At 43.3% G+C, this 22,070-nt stretch overlaps 1 protein-coding gene across 2 annotated transcripts; it reads right to left on the minus strand.

Annotated features, from left to right (window-relative positions):
- Positions 1-234: 234 nt before the first annotated feature.
- On the minus strand, positions 235-21,410 carry PANX2 (pannexin 2). Of its 2 annotated transcripts, XM_052669204.1 has the most exons (4): positions 21,016-21,410; positions 20,391-20,703; positions 3,854-5,305; positions 235-2,091 (listed from the first exon to the last, which is right to left on the minus strand). In XM_052669204.1, exons 2-4 carry the CDS (start codon positions 20,614-20,616, stop codon positions 1,733-1,735), a joined length of 2,037 nt encoding a protein of 678 aa, XP_052525164.1. In that variant the 5' UTR covers positions 20,617-20,703; positions 21,016-21,410; the 3' UTR covers positions 235-1,732. The 2 variants fall into 2 exon arrangements, with proteins under 2 accessions (XP_052525164.1, XP_052525165.1); XM_052669205.1 differs by lacking the exon at positions 21,016-21,410 and having other exon boundaries at positions 3,854-5,358; positions 20,391-20,487.
- Positions 21,411-22,070: the final 660 nt, after the last annotated feature.

Raw genomic sequence — 22,070 nt, forward strand, 5'->3', positions numbered from 1 at the left:
TCCACAGTGCTGGAACCTCAGGAAGTCACAGGCCCATCCTTCAGCCATTCCCATTGTTTCCTCCCCTGACTGTGCTACATACCCTGTGGTTTGCTTCTTGACATTTGGCTGTTTGGGCCGAAAACACCATGCAGGAATGAAGTACTGTATGGGGGAACAGTGGTTTTACACGTCCCACCTACTGCTTCTACCAGAATCCCACTTGTCTGTAACCACACTAGGACACAGTACACATTAAGCTATTCAGAATAATAGGTATTTATTTTCAGTGCTATTTTCATTAAATACTGGTATCATATATCCATGTCTGAGGTAATAAATTAAAAATAAATTCAAGATTTCAATCCTGTATTTGTGCTGCATATTTCTTCTACCATTCATTATACATAATTTGATGCAAACACACATAGTCCATAATTCTGGTAGTAATATTATTTCAACACAGTCACTTTTTGTTTCACTATCATTTTGCTGAGAATGGTTATTGCATGATACATTTTTAATAGATGTTTTAGTTATACTAGAATTTTCTATTAAATCACACATATCAAAGTTATAGGAAGATGGGCATGAAGATGTGCTTTGAGCCAAGGAAGGCAAATATTGAATCAGAATGATAGCACGTACAGCAGGATCATTGTCTGCTTGCACTAGAGTCCAGATCCAGCAAAGCCACTTCAGTATGTGCTTAGCTTTACAAAGAACATATGGGTCGTTTCAGTGACATCCATAGCCTTAAGTGTTTGCTGAATCAAGAACTAGCCAAGCTTGGACACCTAAATTCATAGGTTTCCTTAATCCTGTTATTTGAATACGATTTTGCTGGTTTCATATTTTGTAAGATGTTTTGTAACAACCTCTGTAAGATTTTTCATCAGTGAAGCACCCATAGAAGTTTCTAACCTGGTTCATAAATACACTATGAAAAAATAAGCAGCTACAATGACTCTCTTCTACATATTTTGTTAAAAGCAACAAACACCTGGTTTGAAAAGTTATTAAAGTAATTTTTTTCCCATGGTAAAATATATTTAAAAAAATAAACTCTTCATTTCAGCATCTTCCATCACAATAAAAGCTCGTTAAAGGGCGGGGCGTACCTCAGGTATTTTAATTTATAAATGCAAGAGGTTGAATGTATCCATTCCTTTTGCACTTAAATGCTGCTGGTGGTAGTAAGGCCCTTTCAGCTAAGTCTCCATCGAGCCCAACGTCAGTGAGCTAAAGAAGCAAACAAACAAAAACTGGCTTGCATATAACTTTTGTGTAATTCTGAATTGAAAAAAAAAGCCCCTCTCTGCTTAGAAAAAAAAACTCTTATTTAACTACTGCCATTAAAAAAGCAAACCTCACCTCTGTGTCTTTTTAGCTTTCATCAGTGACTCTGAACGCAAAAGGCTTGAATACTCGCTAAAATTACTGTGGCATGCCATCAGACTTCTGATGTTCGTAAGTTGTGCTAAAACCCAATTCAGTCAGGAAGCTATAGTTCAGAGCTAAAGCTAACGCTTGTCTTGGTGTTCAAGGTCTACTTCCACCAGGTTTTACTTATTCTATGTTGTAAATGACAGTGCTCATGACGTGATCCTGAAAAACGGCTTGGTGTTATTACCAAGAGCTATAGTTTGTATGAAAGCTCTCCATGCTCATGCAGTGAAGTGCAGTGTTGAAGGGGACGACGCTTCTCACTGCACTGCCTTGGGCTTGGCCACCAGAGAGCAGCCATGGGGCTTCAGTACTCCACCGAGCTCACGATTGCCATCGGTTCATCAAACGTTGCCAGCCGTATCTGCTTAGGGGTGGGGATGGAGAGAATTTCCCCTGCGTCAGTCGGGGAGTGAATCCCGTTGTCGATTATGTTTGAAACTTCCTCCTCGTGATCCTCATACAGCGTGTTGATGTGCAGCAGAGGGTGAGTGGGGTTGCAGTTCAGCGCAGGGGCTGGTTCTGCTTTGGCTGGGTTCAAAGTCATACTTGTCGCTGTGGTCGTGGCTATATGGTTGTGGTTGCATGTGACAAAAGCCCCAGCAGCAGGCACAGTTCTGCATGTCTCAGATGAGTACAGCATCTCTTTTGCAGGATGAGGGGTGTCTGGAAGAAACCAAAAGAGCCAGTTAGAAGACGGGCAGTCTTTCACCCTCCCAGTGCATCACAGAGCAGTGTACTCAACCAATAAAGGCGGTCCTGCCGTTGCTTCCAATGGGAGCAGGAGAGGACTCCAAAATGAATTTTCTTAGGATCCTCTGGGAAGTCCAACAGGGCTGTTTCATAACAACAGGGTTGTAAGCTCAGGGAAACGGGACAAACAACAAATGGGTTTTGTAAATCTCACTTTCTATGCATGCTCATGCTTCCTAATGTGAATGGTATTTTCATAAAATGAACAGAAAACAACTGAAAAGTATCTTTTACTCTCCTCTATGGTTTGGCAGATGTTTTTTACGTGTTATGATTTAATGTTTTGACAAATGTTATGAATGTTGAAATCCACAAGATGGAATACAAAATGTGCTGATATTTTCAATGGGAAAAAATAGTGGTTACATCTTGTAAGCCACTTGTCTTTAGGAAGAACTCAGCAATTTGTCGTTAACTGATGTCTCTTTCCAGAAATTAGAAGTCTGCCTTACCTGATGGACTGCAATGTTGCTCTAACTCAAAAGCAAAGCTGGATACTTTCAATTGCAATGGAGAGTAAGAGCCCCAAAACTACAGTAATTATTTTTTCACTCTTAAAATATTCAAGCACTAATTTAGATGAAGGTAATTGAGACCAGAAAACCCCAGTAGTTTTGAGGAGTTGAAATCAGAGCAGGTGATCGGATAAGGAAAGCCGCAGAGTAGCTCACATGCACATCAGGGAGTTGGAGGGCTCTGAGGAGCATAACGATTTGGAAGTGACAGAAACTTTTATACCTCAAATCACTTCTTTGCTGGGCAGTGGGGTGACGGTAGCTGTCAGTCTGTCGAGGCCCAGAGGGAGGTCTTAGCTTGTAATGAGATGAGAGCCATTGCTTTAAGGATGTACAAATCTTTCTGCACAGTGTTTCTTACGTCAGTAGCTTACAAAATCAACAAGAAGATAGATACCTGCCTGTCAGCTTATCTACTGATCGCTTTTCTTAGTGCCTACGTGGCTTTCCCCATCACTCTACAGCAAATCATACAGCAATTGTTGATATAGTTGGAAAAGTCCTTTAAGGCAGAAACGGGGTTGTATTTGCAAGACGCACACAGGGAGCTGAGGCACAGAAAGAGTGCTTCTTGTGAGGCCACACGGGAAGGGAGTGGTTGAATTCCTGAATCCCAGACCAGCACCCACACTTCAGACCATTCATCGTCTGGTCCACGTGAGACAAAGGGCAAATTAAGATGTCTTTGGGGTGAAGAACAACATAATGTGAGTTGTGCTTTTGTAGGTGGAAATGCCAATCCCTAGGAACTGGTAGTCAAAGAGATTTTTTTCTATATAGCTTGAGAATAAAGCCAATCTGAAAAATGCCAGATGCTGGTGGAGCAGGAAAAGTGTTTTAGAGGCTGAACTCTCCTCGTTTTCTTAGTAAGGCACAACTACTTTAATTACTGTGAAAATCTGCTTACATTTGAAAAACTACCTGCAGCAATAACTTGCAGGCTGTTTTGTACATCTGTACCTGACATAATGCTTATTCTCCACATAGCTGTATTCTGATAGAGACAACTACTGTTTCTGAGGCCTACACATCCTAATATTATTATTTATCCCAAAATCTAGCAAAGTAGGTCAAAAAGTTCAAATAAGCTTTGCATTCCTGAAGATCACTACAAAAATCATCGTCTGTGAAGGTGGTACTGTCATTACAATATACTGTACCTTTGAGAGAGGAGGTAACGTGTACTATGACATTCTCTTCCTGGTTTAGAAATCCACCCTCTTGGCTTTTTGATGTAGGCATCGAGGGGATGGCTGGAATCTCTGGCTTGGTTTTTTTACTACTAAGTATATATGGATGTACATCCAAGGAAAAGTGCCGTGTGTGTTTCTTTTCAGTGCCTGTGCTCGGGACGGCGTTTGATTCAGTTTTATGAGCTGCTGATTGCTGCGAGGTTTTTGCAGCAGATTCTAACAAAGGAGCAATAAGGCTGTCCGTCGCCGTTTTTCTCCGCACAGGCTTAGGCTTTTCAGGTTTATGATTTTCGACCTTCATGATGGCTAACTGCTCCTTGAAAGGCTGAGGAAGTGGGTTGGTAGTTGGGATCCATTTCATCTTTTTCCTTGGTCTCTTAATGATGAGCTGCTCGTTGCCATCGATGTCTGCTGGGTCGACGCTTGGGTCTATGGTCTGGATCCCTGAATCACGCATGGTTGGGGTGGCATCATGGTTGGACTGGGCCAGCGCCGCCAGCAGTTGGCGCACCACGTTGTCATACATCAGGTCACTTTCGTTTGTGATAAAATCCAGACGGTTCAGTGATTTTATGTGGTCCCGATTCTCATTGCAGAACATAGCCAAAATGTTGATGTCACAAAACTGGGACTTCTGCCACTGTTTCTTGGTCTTTATTCCAACTTTGTTCAGTTTATCAAATATGAAGTTGGACTTGCGAAATATGAAGAGGTGAATTAGGTTGATAAGGATGATCAAGTTCATAAAGCAGAGGAGAAAGATATCTACGCCTGCAATAATCCGCTGGAGCTGGACAGATGGCAGCTTACAGTTCACTCTGATGTGCAATTTGGAGCTGCTTGTCTTGTCCGGAGGCTCTCCTAGAGCACAGGTAAATTCATTTTGCTTCTGTGTAGCATAGTAGGTGGATAAGTATGTAATGGGTATGATGCTTAAAAAGATGATGAACAAATGTCTCGCGAGATAAAGCTTTGCTAAGAAGTTACTTCGTCCTCTTCTTTCCAGGTATTTCTCAAACAAGTTCTGTTCAGGGCTTTTTTCCTTCTCTGCATTCTCAATGATTTCTCTTTTTTCTCTCTCTGTGATCCCCGGGCCTTTGGACTGGATCTGTTTCTCTATTTTTGGTGCCCGTCCTTCAGCTGCACGGTGGTAGCAATTATCGATCTCCTGAAGCAAAAAATTAAGCTCTGAAGTCAGTCGGGTGGAGGCCAGAAATTCCCAGCCCAGAGCTGGAATGTACATTATCCCAGCAAAAGCCAGCAGTGCATAAGGTAGGAACTTATGCTCAAACAAGGAGGGCCAGTGGCTGGCATCAACTCCTGGCAAGGCATCTTTTAATTCTGTCCAACAATATCCTCTGGCATACAAGGCTTGATCGCGGGTGAAGTTGTGTGGTGTGTAACAGTATATTGGCTCCTCTGTATAACAGAGAGAAAAGTCACTGCTGTGCATTTAACCTACAAAAGGAGCTCTGGAAAATAAACATTTCAAATGATATCAATTTTACTTTACTGTATTTTTACACGACTGCTCATCCCACAGTGTGTATTAGACAGCTCAGCCTGCGTGCATCTTCACAAGCCTACAGGGAAAACTATTTGCCTGGAAGCTTTATAATGAACCTACGCTAGACACATCAGCTAGGAATTGATGCTTTAGTTCTGTTACCTCCCTGAGAACAATACCCTAAGCTAAACTGTGGTCTGAACTCTGGAAATACAAGATCTAGTATCCACTGTATAGCAGCTCAGCATGTTACGCTGGCATACGTACAAACACTGAAAGGCTCATTTAGGTGACACTTAAGGTTTATCCCAGCTAAATATTCTTAAAAATAGAAAAAAGATATGGTTGAAAACAATCTTCTTAGTCCTTATTAACAACGTCTGCTCATTAGATACGGTGAAAAAATATCTGCACTAAAAGCATTTAGTCAGCTGTATCTCAGCTAAGAGTCTGAATTAAAGCATTACCAACCAAATCACAATCCACTGTGTTAACTGTATTTACCACTGTATTTACAATTGCATTTTTTTTTTACAGTGTGCAATTAAATGGTGCAATTCATTGCCCTACAGTATTATGGAAGCAACAAATACAGTGGATCAAGAAAGCCACTAAACCAAAGTAATGGAAAAGAAAGTATAGCAAGAATTATTAAATACACAGATAATTATACCGTTTTTCTCTCCCATTATCTTCAAGCCACAGGCTGCTGGACAGTGGGAGGGTTTATGCAAGAAAATAATGCCACATGCTTGTCTATTTTACTACTTCTTGCTAAGCATTTGGGTTTTGCCACCACCACAGGCAGGATACTGGGCTTTGACCCAGTAGATGCTTTTTGTTTTCATGTAATTACATTTTTCTAACAATGGATATGAAAGTAAGACAGAACAACTTGTGAAAGTAAGAATAGCATTAACTGCCCCAAGAACAGCGATCCCTTTCAAAACACCCTCTTCAAGTATGAAGACTGTATTTTAATGCTTTGGTAAGCAGAACAAAAGGAATATAATTTACAGTGTTCTGGTAAACCTTTAAAAAATCCTAAAATGAGATCCATGGGAAGAAGGTATGTTCTCTGGAATTGAGAACTGCTCAAGAACACCAAGCTTGCTCCAGTTCTGAACACAGTCTACAGTTCAGATGGAGAACAACTCAGTTGAAGAGAGTGGTGGTACTGTTCTCTTAGTAATACAAATTATGAAGAGAAATAATAAAATGTTCTGTCGTTTGATAACAGTAGTTGAACACTAAAAATTAACAGGCAGGCAAAAAAGCCCTAATCCTGGCTTAGCAGAAGAATCCTTAGTTAACCAACTACTTCTCATGTCCAAGCAAATAAAAAGCATTTCCTAGGGATCTGATAAAGTGCTGATGTATAAATGTATTCTCTGATATTCAGAGATCTATACACTAAAGACTGCACATTTTTAAAAAGTAATTCAGCGAGGATTCTCTTCTAAAAATATAACCAACTTGAACAGGCCTGCTAGGATAATGGTACCCAAGATAGGATGTAAATTGAAAGAGCCCTGTAAATTCTTGACAATCACTTTTGAAAACTATTTTATCATGATTTAGCTTCAACTTTTCTCAGAGGAGAGCTTAAAGCACTCTAGTGTTACCAAAATTCCCATTTAGATACCTTTGTGAATTTACAGTCATCAGTTACGAGAAAAATATTCATTAACTCTCATCTTCAGCAATTACATGCCCTCCAAACTCTAACCACGAAGGGATGCACACACAAAATTCAACTCAAACTACAGAAGAGTTACTGTATGATTTCCCAGGAGATTCCTATGTGAAAATATTCCCACGGGAAAAAAACAAGCAAGCAGCTTTCAGTATTTCTCATAAACAGAGAGATCTTGAATTGGGTGTCCCCAGGCTTAGCAGAACCTGCCAATGTGGAATTTAAATTACTGTGGAAGACATGAGTTAATTTCTACTGGATCTCAGTATTCATTTCTCAGGATCTCAGCAGCACGAATACGCGGGAAGATGACAAGCATTCATTCAACTCATCCACAAGGATTACTTTTGGAATCACGTATCAGCTGCTATTATTAAATAAATGGTAGAAAGTTCACCTCACTGAGGCCTGAAAGGTTATGGTGATTTCTGCCAAAATGTCACAAAAACAACAAATAGTCAATAAGTAAAGAAACAAACAAACAAAAAGAATAAAAAGGAAACAAATAAAAATGTCTTTTAACATTTACATTTATGTTGGACAAGTCACTTGGAGACTATCTGCACTCTGTCCGCTGACACTGCTTCACTGTAAAACTTAACAGCTGCACAACTTTAGTTTGGACTTCATAGCATCAGTGGAGGCTACTTCAAAAATGGGGCTGCCCAGCTCAGTAAGGAAAGCACAAGGAAAGCAAATGCCATTTTAAAGAAATTTGTTTGCTTTCCTGTCAAATATTGTTTAGCTGCTCCCATTGCCTGCTAAGCTGTGAGAGATCTCTACTAGCATAGCTGAGCATGGTGCCCCATGTTGATTCAATGTTGTTGTTTATTGATGCTAGTCTACTTTTTTTTGCATGTTTATTAAATCAACATGACTTTGATTACGTGCCAGGTGACCCTTCAGATAAAACCCCATCCCCAGCCAGCAGGACTTGATAATCGATTGATGTGGCAGAAAGATTCCAATGCAGATTTATTCAAACGCTGTTTTTTAATATGTTTGAGTCATACCCACCGTCAGCAAATGTCACTGATTTTGGTCGCTATTGCACAGGGGAGTTCAGCTTACCTTCACAGCACAGCACATGACTCACAAAGCACAGCATCACTCTGGGGAAGCTCATTCATCTAGACAGCGGAGAGGAGGGGAAGACCCTTCCAGACAATGATTCAAAGCAAAAGACTAATTTACCTGTTGCCTGCAGGAACCTGTCTCTCTTCATTGACAAGAGGCTGCCAAGCAAGATCATCACTCCGTCTAAGTTAGCTTTTGTGAATGCTCCTTAGGCAATAGCAGCATTTTACCTTGCATTTAACATAGCATTTAACACCATGAAGGTGTTTGATCCCATCATATTAGGGCATGGACCGTTTCTCCTCTACTGCAATCTGTGTCAATCAGGAATAAATGAGAAAGAAAAGCACGATGTCAGTAATGAATCCTGTTTTATGGAAGATGGTAGCAACATACAGCTGGATCTCAAAATGCCTATCTGCTGAGGATGGAAGAGTGATGAGTTGCTCTCACACAACTGCTCACTAAGCTGCAAGCCCTACTTAACACACATTCTGTTTCATGAAGACACATCAGCAGATTTCTTCTGATGCAATGATGTGATAGATAAGCAGCAATAAAAAAGCTGTAGGAGTGTTATCACCATAGCTCTGACATTGGATCACGCAATGTAAAAAATATATTTGCTTCTATGTTTATATTCAGATACATAGATACATTCAGATACATTTCTACTGATGCTTGTATTTCACCCTCAAGCAGTTCAAGAATTTTCTTTTCCATAGAATAAAACCAGCTACCATGAAATGTAGCTTTTCCCTCAAACTCAGCAGTTTAATATGGAATAATTATACAACTGTGTAGGAAATGGTCAGGTATGGTCAGGAAAAATTTTGGAAAGCTTAAGGGGCACTATTATGGTAGAGCAGGTTGGTCCTCTTCTGAGTGCTGCCTTAAGTGTAACCTATCCCTACACATTCTCTGACAGCTTCATTCTTGTGAACTCAGGAGACAGTAATTCCTACTGTGTGCATCTGCAGCAACAGTGGAAATAAGAACACGGTACTCAACTAACCTGTAATCATTATGGGGAGCTGGAATACTCAACACTTCTTCATTAAATGTCATGGCCTATTGTAGGATTTTCAGAGTGAAATCTCATGAAGTTCATAGCCTGAAGGTCTGCCCTTAGGTCCACCTACAGAAATGTGTTAACTGCATGCCAACATACGAACTTCAACACAGTTGTACCAGAACAAAATCACTTGAAATAGCTGAGAATAAGTTCTGTCTTCTGCAATACTTACCTACAGTCACTGTCATCCCCACAAACTGTACCTTTTAAGCAACTTGCTAAGAGATTAAGCAACTCCGGGCTAATCTTCTTCAAAAATAATTACCACATCAGAAAAAAGATTGATATTAATAGGTTATGAAGTATATTATACTTTATCCTATATTGAGTATAAACATGCATACTAGGAAGCTTAGCTTCCCTTTTTTAATATCGTTAGATGACCACAGGAGCAGTGCATCAGATGTTCTCAGCAGATGTAGATAAATACGTCTTATCCTGCTTGCTGTTCACATAAGTAGTTTCTAGAAATCCCTAACACTGGTCTCATTAATGAGGCATCTCATACACATCGGACATACAAATAAGATGAAACAGTCAAAGAGGAACGACTCAGCGGTGGGACATAATTGTGTTATGCCACTTGAAAAATTAAAAACCCTTGAAAGCTAAGCTTTTTCATGTTTCATTTTGTGCCATACAATTCCATTGAGTTTAAATACCACTTAAACAGGGAAAAATGACTCCTAGACAGTACAGCAGTACAAAGGGCATACTTCAGGGAAGTTAGAGAACATGGTTGGGAGATGATAACCAAAGTAGGGAGAGGGATGAAGGCAGGGATTTTGCTCAAAAAACTCTTTAGAATGAATCTAAACAGACCGTATGGGGGGCAGGAGCGAAGGTAAAGCACAGAAGCCAAGTGATGCCTGCTGCCTGTTAATACATACTCTGAGAAATGCTTGGGAACTTCCTCTTCTACCGTTACCTCCTTCAAATGGTTCCCCAGCCTCTCCATACCTCAGCACACCCTCAGCAGTCCCTGAACTATATACTCTTTGTCAGGCTGCAAGGACTAAACATGTTAAGCATTAAGCATGAAGTGCTTAATCTCCCCCTGGAGATTCAACACGGTATGTTCTGCAGTTCCTCAAATGAGGGGCTGAGATCTGGGGCTGGAACCCCTGTGCAACTTCCCACTGCAGAAATCAATCTCAGATTTGAAAACAGTTACCAACAAAAAATCTGGTTAATTGCTGCTCTAGAAGTTACATCTGAAGATATACCTCAATGCAGAATCACAGAAAAGCTGAAAGGAACCTTTAAATTTACTGAATCCCATCTTGTTCTAAAAGCAGGGACAACACTGAGTTCAGAGCAACTTGATTAAGGCTTTGTCCAGTCTAAAAACCTCCGAAGGTATGGGCTGCACAGCTATCCCATGCAACCTGCTCCAATGCTTGGTTTTCCTCACGTGATATTCCCCTCTCCCCCTTTTTCACTTTTGAGAAACAGCCATGCCCAAGAATGAACACAAAAGAGAGAACTACAGTGCAAGTGCCCGGAGTTCAGGCCACAGCGTTACATCTCAGTCCTAGGAAAAGATATCAACAGCACAGTCCACCAAGAAGCCGTGTGCGTGTATTGCCTGTGTGCATTTACATATTAAAATAATCATTAAAAAACCTGCAAAAAATATGATGTGTGAGGTGGTGTGTGAACATGGAGACAACAGTCAAGAAGACATGGTCAAACTGGTTGTTACACATCATTCTCCTCTATCTCCTCAAGTTCATTTTTTACAAGTCTTCCTGGTCAAGTGAGTGAATTGGTCTAACATAAACATGCGTTTCTGTTTTTCAAAAAAAGATAACAATGCCAACCTCTGAGTATTCAACACAGTACAAAACCCTGCTCCTAAAAAGACTCAACCGACTTCATGCATTGGGCAGTCTCTTTGAAGCCAATGAGATTACTCACGGTGCATAAAAGTAGGCATGTGCATCTCTTTGAAGAGCCGACGCTGCAGGGGATCCAATTTCAAGCTTAAAAAGTAGTGTTGCATGCAATAGTCAAAATACGTTTCAATACGGACAAAGCATTTACAATGCTTTTGGTAAGCACTGAAAAGTAATAAAGGAAAATGTTAGTAATACACAGTGTATGTCCATATATAAAAGGGCAAATGACCCTTTACACCTACCCACTAAAACAAAGTATATTCACCAAAAGCAAACTGCAAAGTATAATTAATTGTGTATGAATCTTGTGACTTCTGTCTTTTAGAATTTAGACTGAGAAAGAAATCACACCTCATTAATCCCCCAACAAAACTGCACGATTTCAGCGTTCTAGACCAACAATTCAATAATGGAGGTGGAATAGAACCATTTCCTAACAGCAGACAAAAGAAAAAAAAAAACCATGAAAAATGAGATAGACAAAATTCTTGTACTTGCTACACCAAGACGAAGGTAAGCATGTCTCTTGTCCAAATAATGATCTGATACTCAAGAAATAAACATGCAAGCAGCCAAACAGGCAATCTTGTTAACTCATGCTCTGACTGACAGACAAGCTAAGAGGGAATGCCAATGGGGAGGGCATACCAACTCTGGCCACCTGTGGTTATGTTATAGGTAAGCATATTGTTAAGTTTATTATTTAACAAGTATAATAAATTGCAGATTCACCCTGGGCCTTAGAACTTTCTACCAGTCAGCTTTTCATCCTCTTGAAGAGGACTGTTACATCATCTTTATGCAGATGCTCAACCTGCATACACAGAAAAGGTGACACGTCAGTCAAGTTTTCCAAAGAGCTCTTTGTAAAGTCCTCTCCACTTGTTTGTAAGGAGAAATTCAGTGTTTGATGTAGGCTCTCTTGATTAATAGCCAAGATAAATGAGATGTTCCCTGAATTCAGCCATAGATGCTAATATTTGACAAATGTATCCTATCGTGATGTTCATCCCTCCATTGTATCATGTGTAAGCAATCAGGCATACGTGCCTCATTCATCTTGTGTACTAAAAGGAATGCACAAGCAAGCAGGTAGAAAACTGTTTATTAATGAAACTGAAATAATTTATTTTTTAGCTTTTAATATATTTTAAAAGGCAAGGAAGAAATGTCCTGAGTCCTCTTCTTCCTGGAAAAAGAGAACAAAAAATATTCGTATTACTAAGGCTGAAAATGTAGTCTAAGGAAGTATTATGTCATCTAAACAGTAAACAGATTTTACATGCCAGCCAGAAGCTTCCAAAAGGAAGATCAAACTCTCTGCTTTGGATGCGATTTTAATAAATGATGGCTAGTATCCAAATCTGCTCACAGCCAAATGAAAAACTCCCTTAATTTAACAGCTTTATGTCAACTACTTTATTTAAAGGGTACTTAAATGTTAGATATTAGTACAACATGAGAATGGATTCCTGAAATTACATTTGTGTATCGACTGTAGTCATGCAGTCCCATTTAACTCACTGAATAAGAATATAAAGCGTTCCTAGAACTAAGCCTTAACTTAACAAGCTAGCCATTAAGAATTACTAATTCATCAAAACAAAAAGACAACACCTTTACCTTTGTTAGGGAATATTCTTTCCAAAGAATATAGGTTCCCAGGAAGTCTTCCTATGGTACAAATTTCTCCATGACCAACAAGGTAAGGTACAGCCTTTTTTGACCACTCTCTGAAACCACTTGTCCTGTTTAAGAAAAAAATCTTAAAAAGAAAGTCCCTAAAGAAATGAGACAGGAAACCACTGCTGCTAATAAGTTCCACTTATCCACATTCTACAAGTATTAGTATATTACAAGTATATTCCTGTGCAGCCAACTCTAGGGAACCTGCTTTAGTAGGAGAGTTGGACTAGATGACCTCTAGAGCTCCTTTTCAACCTCTACAGTTCTGTGACTTTGTGCAGTGTTAGAATGGATGAGATGTAGCCAAGCAGTTCCAAAGACTGCTAGGTAACTGGTTACCCGCAGGGGTGCCTCCCTACTTGGAATATGGGACCCTTCTTCTTCCAAGACGGCCGCTTGAACAGCCTGTATTTGGTTATCCAGTCACTAAAATGATAATGCACACTTGCAGCAGATATATACATTTGCAGGACTTCATTCCCTGTATGTTAGAGACATGAGCTCTTCTACCATTAGCTGGTATGCTGAAGTTCACTTCCAGCAATGGAAAGCTTAACAACCCGTAATACCTGCCCAGCATACTCCAGGAGGGAAAGATTCCTGCTTGGTTCATATGTTGAAGTCTGTTAGAGTGTTCCAGAAATGGCAACTGTTACACGGCAGGTGCAGAAACACCTAAAGGAAATCCCTTGGGTTGTTGCTATGGAGAAATACCCTCAATGATGAGCTACCATCACTGTGTGGTGGCCATGCAGTATGGTGGTCACGTCATTAGAAAGGAGCTCATCTACAGTCACTGTACTGTTCACCAACACCACGAGCATTTCTCCCTACATTCAGCAGCTCTGTGAGAAAACAGAAGATATTTGGAAGGAAATTACAGTCCTTATATTTGCAGCTAGAGCTGTGTTTCTGTATTATAATGTTGTTTCATATTAGGTTAAGATCTGAGGAGAGGTTTGATCTTCAGAAAGTTGCATCCATCAAAACACAATTAATGAAATTCAGCCACACAAAAAAAGGCCTACAAGAGAGATCGGAATAACCTTTACTTCTACAATTACCCTTAATATGAGGAGGTAAGTGGGATTTGGTGACGTACAGGTCTGCACAGCAGTGGAGATAATTCGTAAAAATGAATGTCTCAATGTTATCCAAAGATCAAAAAATATTTTCAGGCAATTCAAAAATCGCCCTCTAGAGATGAAACCCTCAAAGCAACTACACAGACACTGAGTCACCACCACGATGTGAACCAGAGCAACACCTACAGCAAACTGCAAGAACGCACAGATGCCAATGTGAAATGAATTTTGAATGTCCTGTGCAACTGATGATAGACAGAGGTGATTTCTGAAATCAAGGGTGAAGTACAAAAAAACACAGACTGGAAACAACAGGAAACAGCAGTTTTGTTCTATTGCATCACTGCATTTTTAATGATCAGAAATGAAAAAGGTGGCTTGTTTTAAACACCTATGGCCATAAACCCAGCAGCTGGAAAACTTACTAAAAAGTAAATTGCAAGTAGTTAGCTCATTAGGTAGTTACGTTATCTTAACACCATAGTATTTGGAGGCAGAGATGACTTGCCTACTGCATTATGGAAAAGTGATTCCTCTGTGGCAGGGGAGTTGGAACTAGATGACCTTTAAGGAGTTCTCCAACGTAAGCCATTCTGTGATTCCATTCTATGATTCTATGTACAGAGACACTGAGTTTTATGAAGTGTCACAACTATGTTGGTCCATCATGACAGAGCAATGAGAATCTGACCCCAAATGCTCCCAGGGACTCCACAACTTCCAGTGGAGGTTTGCTGCCCTCCTGCAGGCTGTGGATCCCACAGAGGACAAGGCACCTCAACCTCAAAAACGATTACTTCAGCAAATGGCTGAGATGCTCCAGAAATAATCAGCTCCAAACTGCAAAAATGTTCCATGCATCTCAGCAACTGTCTGCACTGCTGCTCTGGTAACTTCTTCAAATCTGCACGACAGGCACGGTGCCAGAAAAGAAAAGCAAATGAATCCCAAACCTTGCTATGGTAAGAAGTACTACCATACTGCCAAATTCGAGAGTATAATATACTAAGTCCTTTATGATGGAAATACCCGCACTGCTTTCACTGTTTTCTTAGAATAAATCCTGTACCATGTGAAACAAAAGAAACCTCTACAAGAATGTTGCCAGCCTGCTGTGACATAATTCAGCTTTTGTAATTCAATGTGTAGACCTACCTTGCTTAGTGAGAAAAAAGCTTTGCGGTAAACCCAAGAACAGCCTCAGTGTCACTCATTTATTAAAAATGTTCCCTCTTGAGAAAGATGAATTAATTAATTAGCTCTTAAAAATAGTTTTGACCATCTACCTGTTCAGATTGTTGAAGTTATCTCCAAGCACACATTAAGCTAAATCTCGTCCACGTTTTGGACCTCTTCACATAAGTGACATAAGAAAATGAAGGGGTCAGTAGTGCAAAAAAGGTCAAGTCAGTATGAAAACAAGATGGCATGTGAGTGTCAGTGAAGACGGAGAGATTGCATTCAGGATATAAAAAAGTCTGTGGCCTCTGGAAATTGCAGCAGAATTGTTACCTATGTGAGGCTCATGCATTTCCTCAAGATTACTTTTATACTCAACATTCCACTGCATAACTGCAAATCTTTGTGATCAAAACGCATGGAACACCAGCTTGTGTATCTCATGGATGCCTCCTGTGCACCCGTGTGTGTGAGAGAAGTGCCCTTACCCTGTGAGAGGAGTTCCAGCAGCAGTGCCAACAGTCAGTGGCTGAAGCACAGTTGGCCTGTGGTTGCTTGTAGTACTCCAGTTCTTTTTAAAAACATAATCAGAAAGCACTGAAACACAGGTGATACTGAGACACTGCCTAGATTCTCTTCTTGCTGCTACTACTACTGCCTCACAACCAATTTCTGCATCCACATTCTCATATATATATATATATATACATATATATATATATATATATATATATATAAAACAATTTTGCCTTTTTTTTTTTTTGCATGGCTTTATGTGCACTTAAATAGTAAACATGGAAAATAAGCTCAAAAGCCAGCTAACACTCAAGTCAGGGAAGTGAGCGTGTAAATATGTTGCCCACTGTCTGTAACAGAAATACAAAGTAGAGAAGTTGACCAGAAATACAAATTAAAATTCCATCTTTTAATACAGAAATCCTCAACACATACTATTTCAAACAGGTGAAATGCATAACAACACTGAGCTGACACATATACTGTATGCCACGGTGAAGTAGGCACTGATAATGCAGAATTATTACAAATCAGAAAATACAACGTAGAACTTGAAGTGACCCTTCATTTAACTTATTGTCTTCCTCCATGACTTCCTTGTGAGAATTTTCTAAGAGGGCTATGTAACTGAGCTAAGTAACTGCTAAGACACATAGAAATACTCATAAGCAACTTGCTGGTATTTGGCAGCCTCTGATTTACAAACCTAGCAAGAAAATCAATGCCACTGCTTGGCTTCTGACTGCAGTGTAGCAATCAACTGGATGACTGTTTTGCTTTATTTTAATAAAGAATTGGTATTGAAGAACTTCTGAGGAAAAGCAAACATGACTGCAATAATAGAATGATTCACTGTGTATGGGAAGCACAAGGCACTATACATGAGGGATATGACTTAGCCATCGCTAAGCTGTAGTTGACAACATGAATCCTAAAGCTTGGAAACCAAAATATTTCAATATTGTGAAGATAACACACAACAATACCAGCAATGTATCCTCTTTTGGGGCCCATCTCTCACGGGTCCCTTATAGAGCAAACGTCCCACAGACATTACTGATGGTGTTGCTGTGCAACACAGCACAACATTTAATCAGTGTTTAAACACAAAGCAGCTCATAATGAGAGCCAAGTATCTCTTCCTCTACTGTACAGAAGAGTGCCTCAGGACCTTTCACTGTAGAAGGCTGCCATTCACTGCCAGCAGCATCACTGCCAGCCAGAGAGGACACAGCATGGCATAAGTTGACGAAGAGTAGCTTTGAATACCCAACAGCTTCCCTGCTTGTGGCTCTGGACCGTGTATGCTAGTTCCATGTGGTTCACGTGATTTAGTTCCATGGTAAAACCAGGGAGAGCAGAGGATGAAGAAGACCATGGAACAACTGATTCCCATCAAACAGATGCTGCACATTGCAGTCTATCTAGTACTATGTATTCTCCACATTTTAAGAAGTGACAGCCTACACTTATAGGCTTACGACTTGCTCCTCTGCTGCCAGGTACCTGGCATGATTATCTATTCCTGCACTGGGGCACTGTGGGACTACCAAATCAAAACTCTCCACTCAGAGGTTGTAAGCTGTATTTTACTTTCAGTTTGCACAGGGACAACTAATTGTTCAAGATGCTGGGAAATAAAAAAAAAAAAATAAATAAAATAAAAAAATTAGGCTTCTGAATCATCAGGTATGAGAAATCAAACTTCTAAGGAACAAAACCCAAGCACTATGTGTGCAGGAGTGTTGCAACCAGTATCAGAAATACACACAATATAATGGGGGTCACATCACTGTTCTGACAGAAACCATAACACGTCAGTACTCAGATTTGTATAAAGGAATAAATTGATCTTTAAAGCCGTAGTTTCTGAAAGAAAACAGAAAAACAGGTAAATTCCCATGGGATTATTACCTGTATGCACCGCTGCTCTCAACAAGAAAAACATTACCAGAGAGGTTTCCCTCAGCCAACCCTGCCAGCTGCAGGCACCCTTCTGAGCAGGGCTCAGAGCCCTGTTGCTCTGGAACACAAGTTCCACTCACAGACCAATCCATCCACTGCTCAGAGATACAGGCCTCCAAAACTTTCCTTGGGTGTCCTTGAGGCCAACACGTGCTAGGCCATAAATATCATGTGCCCTGGTTGTATACGAAGCCTGTCCTTTGGTATGTTTTAAGAAGGGAGACAATTCTTACTCCTATTTGGTAGGTGCTTGTTTGGGCTTTCTTTGCGTGAAGTAGCTCACTAATGTTCCTGGATGACCTTATGATGCCCAGTACAAATCCTGCACATGCATTTATTGTAACTATTTTTCTCAGAGCTTCCTTTCTAGAATTATGGTAGCTTGTTGGAAAAACAGTAACGGAGGATTTAGAGACTCAGAAATGATAATGTAAGTGGTTGGCTGAGGGACTTCCTTTTATCTTACAAAAGAAAGTCTGGGCAGCGCAAAGAAAAGCTATATTTGTTTCTTTTTCAGGACAGCCTGTGCATGCATTACAGAATTTATGATTTAATTTCTAAAAAGTGATGTAAAGATTAGATTAGTTTTTTATTTCCCATTCTGAGGCCATAACTGAGGTCCAAAAGGGCATCAAGAAAGATCTGGAAAGCTGCTATGATCTTAACAACCAAAGAGGAACCTTTAGACAGCATTTCTGTCAGTGATCTTTGCACTTCTAGTACGTATTAAATAAACTGCAATATCCAAAGCAAGGAAACAAAGTTCCACTTCCTTTTTTTGTTTTGTTTTGTTTTAAAGATCAGAGGCTGTGCACGTGTGAAACATAACACTAACAGCAGAATGAGGAACAAGCACACAGTCAGAGGGCTACTGCTATGATCACACTCAACATCTCCAGACAAGCTTAACTCAGAAAACACCGAGTAAATAAATACTGTTCTGGTAACAGAGTTGAAACATCTGATTCAGGTCACACTAAAGTTAGCAAGAGTTTTGCTTCTGAACTCAGAAGAAGCAGAATTGAATCCACTAATCCTGAGCTCTTAGACTACAGCCCAAAAAAGCAACCTAGTTTCACCAGCCCCCTGCAGCTTGTACAACTTGCTCTTATATCTTTTTCTCATATTCTTCTGACTGTAGATCAAATGAACAAACAAATGGCATCACATGAGGTAAGAGCACTGTCCCAGTGACATAAAGGAGATTTCTGCGCTGCCTTGTAAATCTTTGGGCAAGACACAGCAGGTGTCTGCTCTTAAGAAGCAGATGCTTTTATAGGCTCAAGTGAGCACACAAGGTCTGTGACTAGAAACAAATGACATTGCTTTTAGCACTTCTGAAACAAAAATCAACTGAAACATTCAAGACCATGACTATCATCTTAGAAAGAAGTCTTCCACAGCATAAAACAAACACAACTGCAGAAACATGGGCAGATGTGAGCAATGAGTGAAGTCAATACATGTCCTCTCTTCCAAAAACTTGCATGGACCACGGTGTGGACATGCAGAGGAACACGTGCTGTACAAACCTCAGAGTCCTTTAGACTTGCAGCTCCCTCTACAATCTGCAGCCTGAAAGGATTTGTTCAAAGAGAGCAAGCTGCTGCTGTCTGCACAAGCAGTGATTCATCAACAGATTTCTGTCAGAGAACTCACAGAACAGTAAGGGCACATATGGGAATGTGCATGACCTTTCTTGCTCCCAAGGTCAAATCGAGGCCTACTCACATCCAGAACAGTAAATCTCCAGCACTATGAAGGCAGGTACAAAGCAGGCACTCTCAGTGCCTTTTGTAAACGCCTTTTTATTACTGTCTCCTTTCTACAAACCAAACAGAGGAAGTGATCCGAGTACTTCTGCATTCTACACTAAGGATCCACAAAAGCAGCAGTTCCCTGCCTCTCAGTCACTGCAGAAGGACAGTTCTCAGGTGTTCAGCAAGCTCACAGTTTCCTGAAAACATGGTCTCATGAAGAGGCCTCCTGATGACCATGCAAAAACATGAGGCTATCATCAACTGTGGCTGAAAGACTTCAGATATTTAGATGTATGTTCAAAATATGAAGTAAATTCAAAACGCTTAAGCTATAATCTAGAAAAATCTCCACCTAAGATGCTTTTCACAAGCAGTTACTCTTCTAAGTAGCGTTATAATGAAAGCAAGTATTAAAGATGTGCGTGTTGGAGGTCAACCCCCAAGCTGCATGTAAAGGACTGCATTCAGATGAGTTTGGATAGACTGCACCTAGCTAAGTCCTGCTAACCATACGAGCTACAAACTGCCAGTCTGTGTATTAAAGCACTGGTAATTTCACATGGATCTCCATGTGAAGCTCCAGGGGACCAAACAAGCCATATGCTGCCAAGCACGCTCTTCAGGCAGATGCATGAGGAAGGCAGCGATGGCTCCCTACATTGCTAACAGCCTGAGAGGCGCACAGCAATGTGCTGGGTCACTACTTTTCAGGGCTCATCAACACCTGAGCCAGCTTCCAGGCAGGAAGGACTGTGCTCTGCGTGTGGTGGGCAGCCAAACTGGGCTTCCTGAACTGCGAGAATCTGTGTGTGAAGCGTAGGCCCTTAAAAAAGCCAAGCATGCTGGAGATTTCTGCCATCACCATTCAGCACAGCAAGGGACCGTTAAGTCTCCATAGGACCTCTGCCCTCCGGCCGCAGCCCGCCGCTCCCCGCAGCCGTTCGGGCGCGGCCTCTCAGCGCCGTCGAGGAGCGGCGGCCGTTCGGGCGGGAAGCGCGCGCCCCGCCCCACACCCCGCAGCCGCGAGGGCGCGGCCGCCCCGTCCCGCCGCCCTTACCGGCGAAGTTCTTGGTGAAGACGAGGGTGACGAGCAGGATGGGGATGAGGACGGTGCCGATGGTGACCACGCGGTCGAAGGGCAGCTCCAGCTTCAGCTGCAGGAGCAGCGCCGCCAGCGCGCCCGCCTTGTCATCCTGCTGGCCCGGCAGGATGAGCTCCTTCAGCTTCTCGCCCGCCAGCAGCGCGGTGGCCATGTCGGGGTGGTTATCGATGATGTGTTGCATAAGCGGCGGCGGCGGGCGGCCTCACACCGCCGGGCCTCCCCGGGGCGGGCGGCGCGCTGCGGTGCTGCGCTGCGGGCGGCTCCCGGCCTGCGGGGACAACGGCGGCAGCGGTAACGGCGGCGCGGCCGGGCCTCGCCACCCCCGCCGCCCCTCGGCGCCGAGAGCGGTGCCGGCGGGTCGGGCGGCGCCGCGCGGTAGCGCAGCCCCGGCGGGGAGCACGGCGCGGCACGAGGCGGGAGCGCCGGAGCTGCCCGCTGACGGCACGGTGGCCGAGCGCTGCCCCGCACCGCGCCCCGTGCCGCACAGCAGCCCCGTGCCGCACAGCAGCCCCGTGCCGCACAGCAGCCCCGTGCCGCACAGCAGCCCCCGCGCTGCGGGCGGTGAGGGGGCATTCGTTACCTGGCGGCTGCGCCTCTCTCGGCTGCCGGGGGCCGGCGAGCAGAACCGGCGGCTCAGAAACAGCGGCGGAAGCTGCAAATCAATTCACGCCGGACCTTCCTGCCGGAAAAGGGTCCCCGCACCTCCAGCGGCGACACGGTCGCTCCGGGCGCGGGGCCGACGCTCGATGCTGCAGCGGGCGGCTGGCGCCTGCATGGGAGCGCCCGTCCGCGCCGAGCGGCGTGCGAGAGGGGCTGCGGGGAGGAGCGGAGCGGAGCGGATGGCGGGAGCGCGGAGGTCCTTTGAGGTTTTAAAGGGAACGGCCGCAGCCGCTGAGCGGGAGGCAGCGGCGAGCAACACGTTGCGGGGCCCCGGGCAGCGCCGCGACCGCGTCCCCGCGGGAGGCACCGCGCGGCGGCACCGCGCATGCGCCGGAGGCGCTCCGGGGGCGCGCGGGGCGCTGAGGCGGGCGGGGGGCGAGGGGCGGGGGGCGAGGGGCGAGGGGCGAGGCGGAGGGGAACGGGTGGGGGCCGCGGGGCTGCCGCTCGGCCGACCGCATCGCGCTTGGCAGCCCGGAGCCGGGCGGCGGCGGCCGTGGCAGCGCGGTAGCGGTCGGAAGGTCCGGCGGTGAAAGCTGGAGCTTCAGCCGAGCAGACGCGGCTCTGGAGGTTCCCGACTCGGTGCGTGTCAGGATAAGGCGCTCCCGTTAGAAGCCCCGCCAGCTGCTCGCCTGGTGAAGCTCACGCGGGTTACTCACGGCTGATGGAGCAGCCTGAGGGGTGGAGAGCCTGCCCCGGAATCGGGAGGGCGGCTTTCAGCTCTGCCTCACGGGAATCAGGCCCGCGCCTTCACACCGTGCCCGGAGCTCCCGCTGCCCCGGGCCGGGTGAGCACTGAAGCACATCTCGTGGCCCCGAGCAGAACCCGGACCGCGCTGCCCCACAGAAGGCAGCCGGCAGCGATGGCATCTTGACAAACGCTGCAGGTCACGGCTCCTTCTTGGGTTGTTCTGGGTGCTTATATTTAGCAGTGCTCAGATGAAAGGCAGAGATACGCTTTAACAAATATTGGTGACGT

This window comes from Tympanuchus pallidicinctus, unplaced genomic scaffold, assembly GCF_026119805.1.
Source record: "Tympanuchus pallidicinctus isolate F22 unplaced genomic scaffold, pur_lepc_1.0 scaffold8, whole genome shotgun sequence".
In the NCBI taxonomy this organism is placed as follows: domain Eukaryota; kingdom Metazoa; phylum Chordata; class Aves; order Galliformes; family Phasianidae; genus Tympanuchus; species Tympanuchus pallidicinctus.

Bases quoted from the DNA above. Each gene is read 5' to 3' on its own strand.
- PANX2 (XM_052669204.1), bottom strand. From the start codon at position 20,616: ATGCAACACATCATCGATAACCACCCCGACATGGCCACCGCGCTGCTG. The intron at 5,306-20,390 runs GTAAGGGCGGCG...TCTGTTATACAG, and splicing joins CTTCACCAAGAACTTCGCCG to AGGAGCCAATATACTGTTAC. The intron at 2,092-3,853 runs GTACAGTATATT...GGTTTCTTCCAG, and splicing joins CGTTACCTCCTCTCTCAAAG to ACACCCCTCATCCTGCAAAA.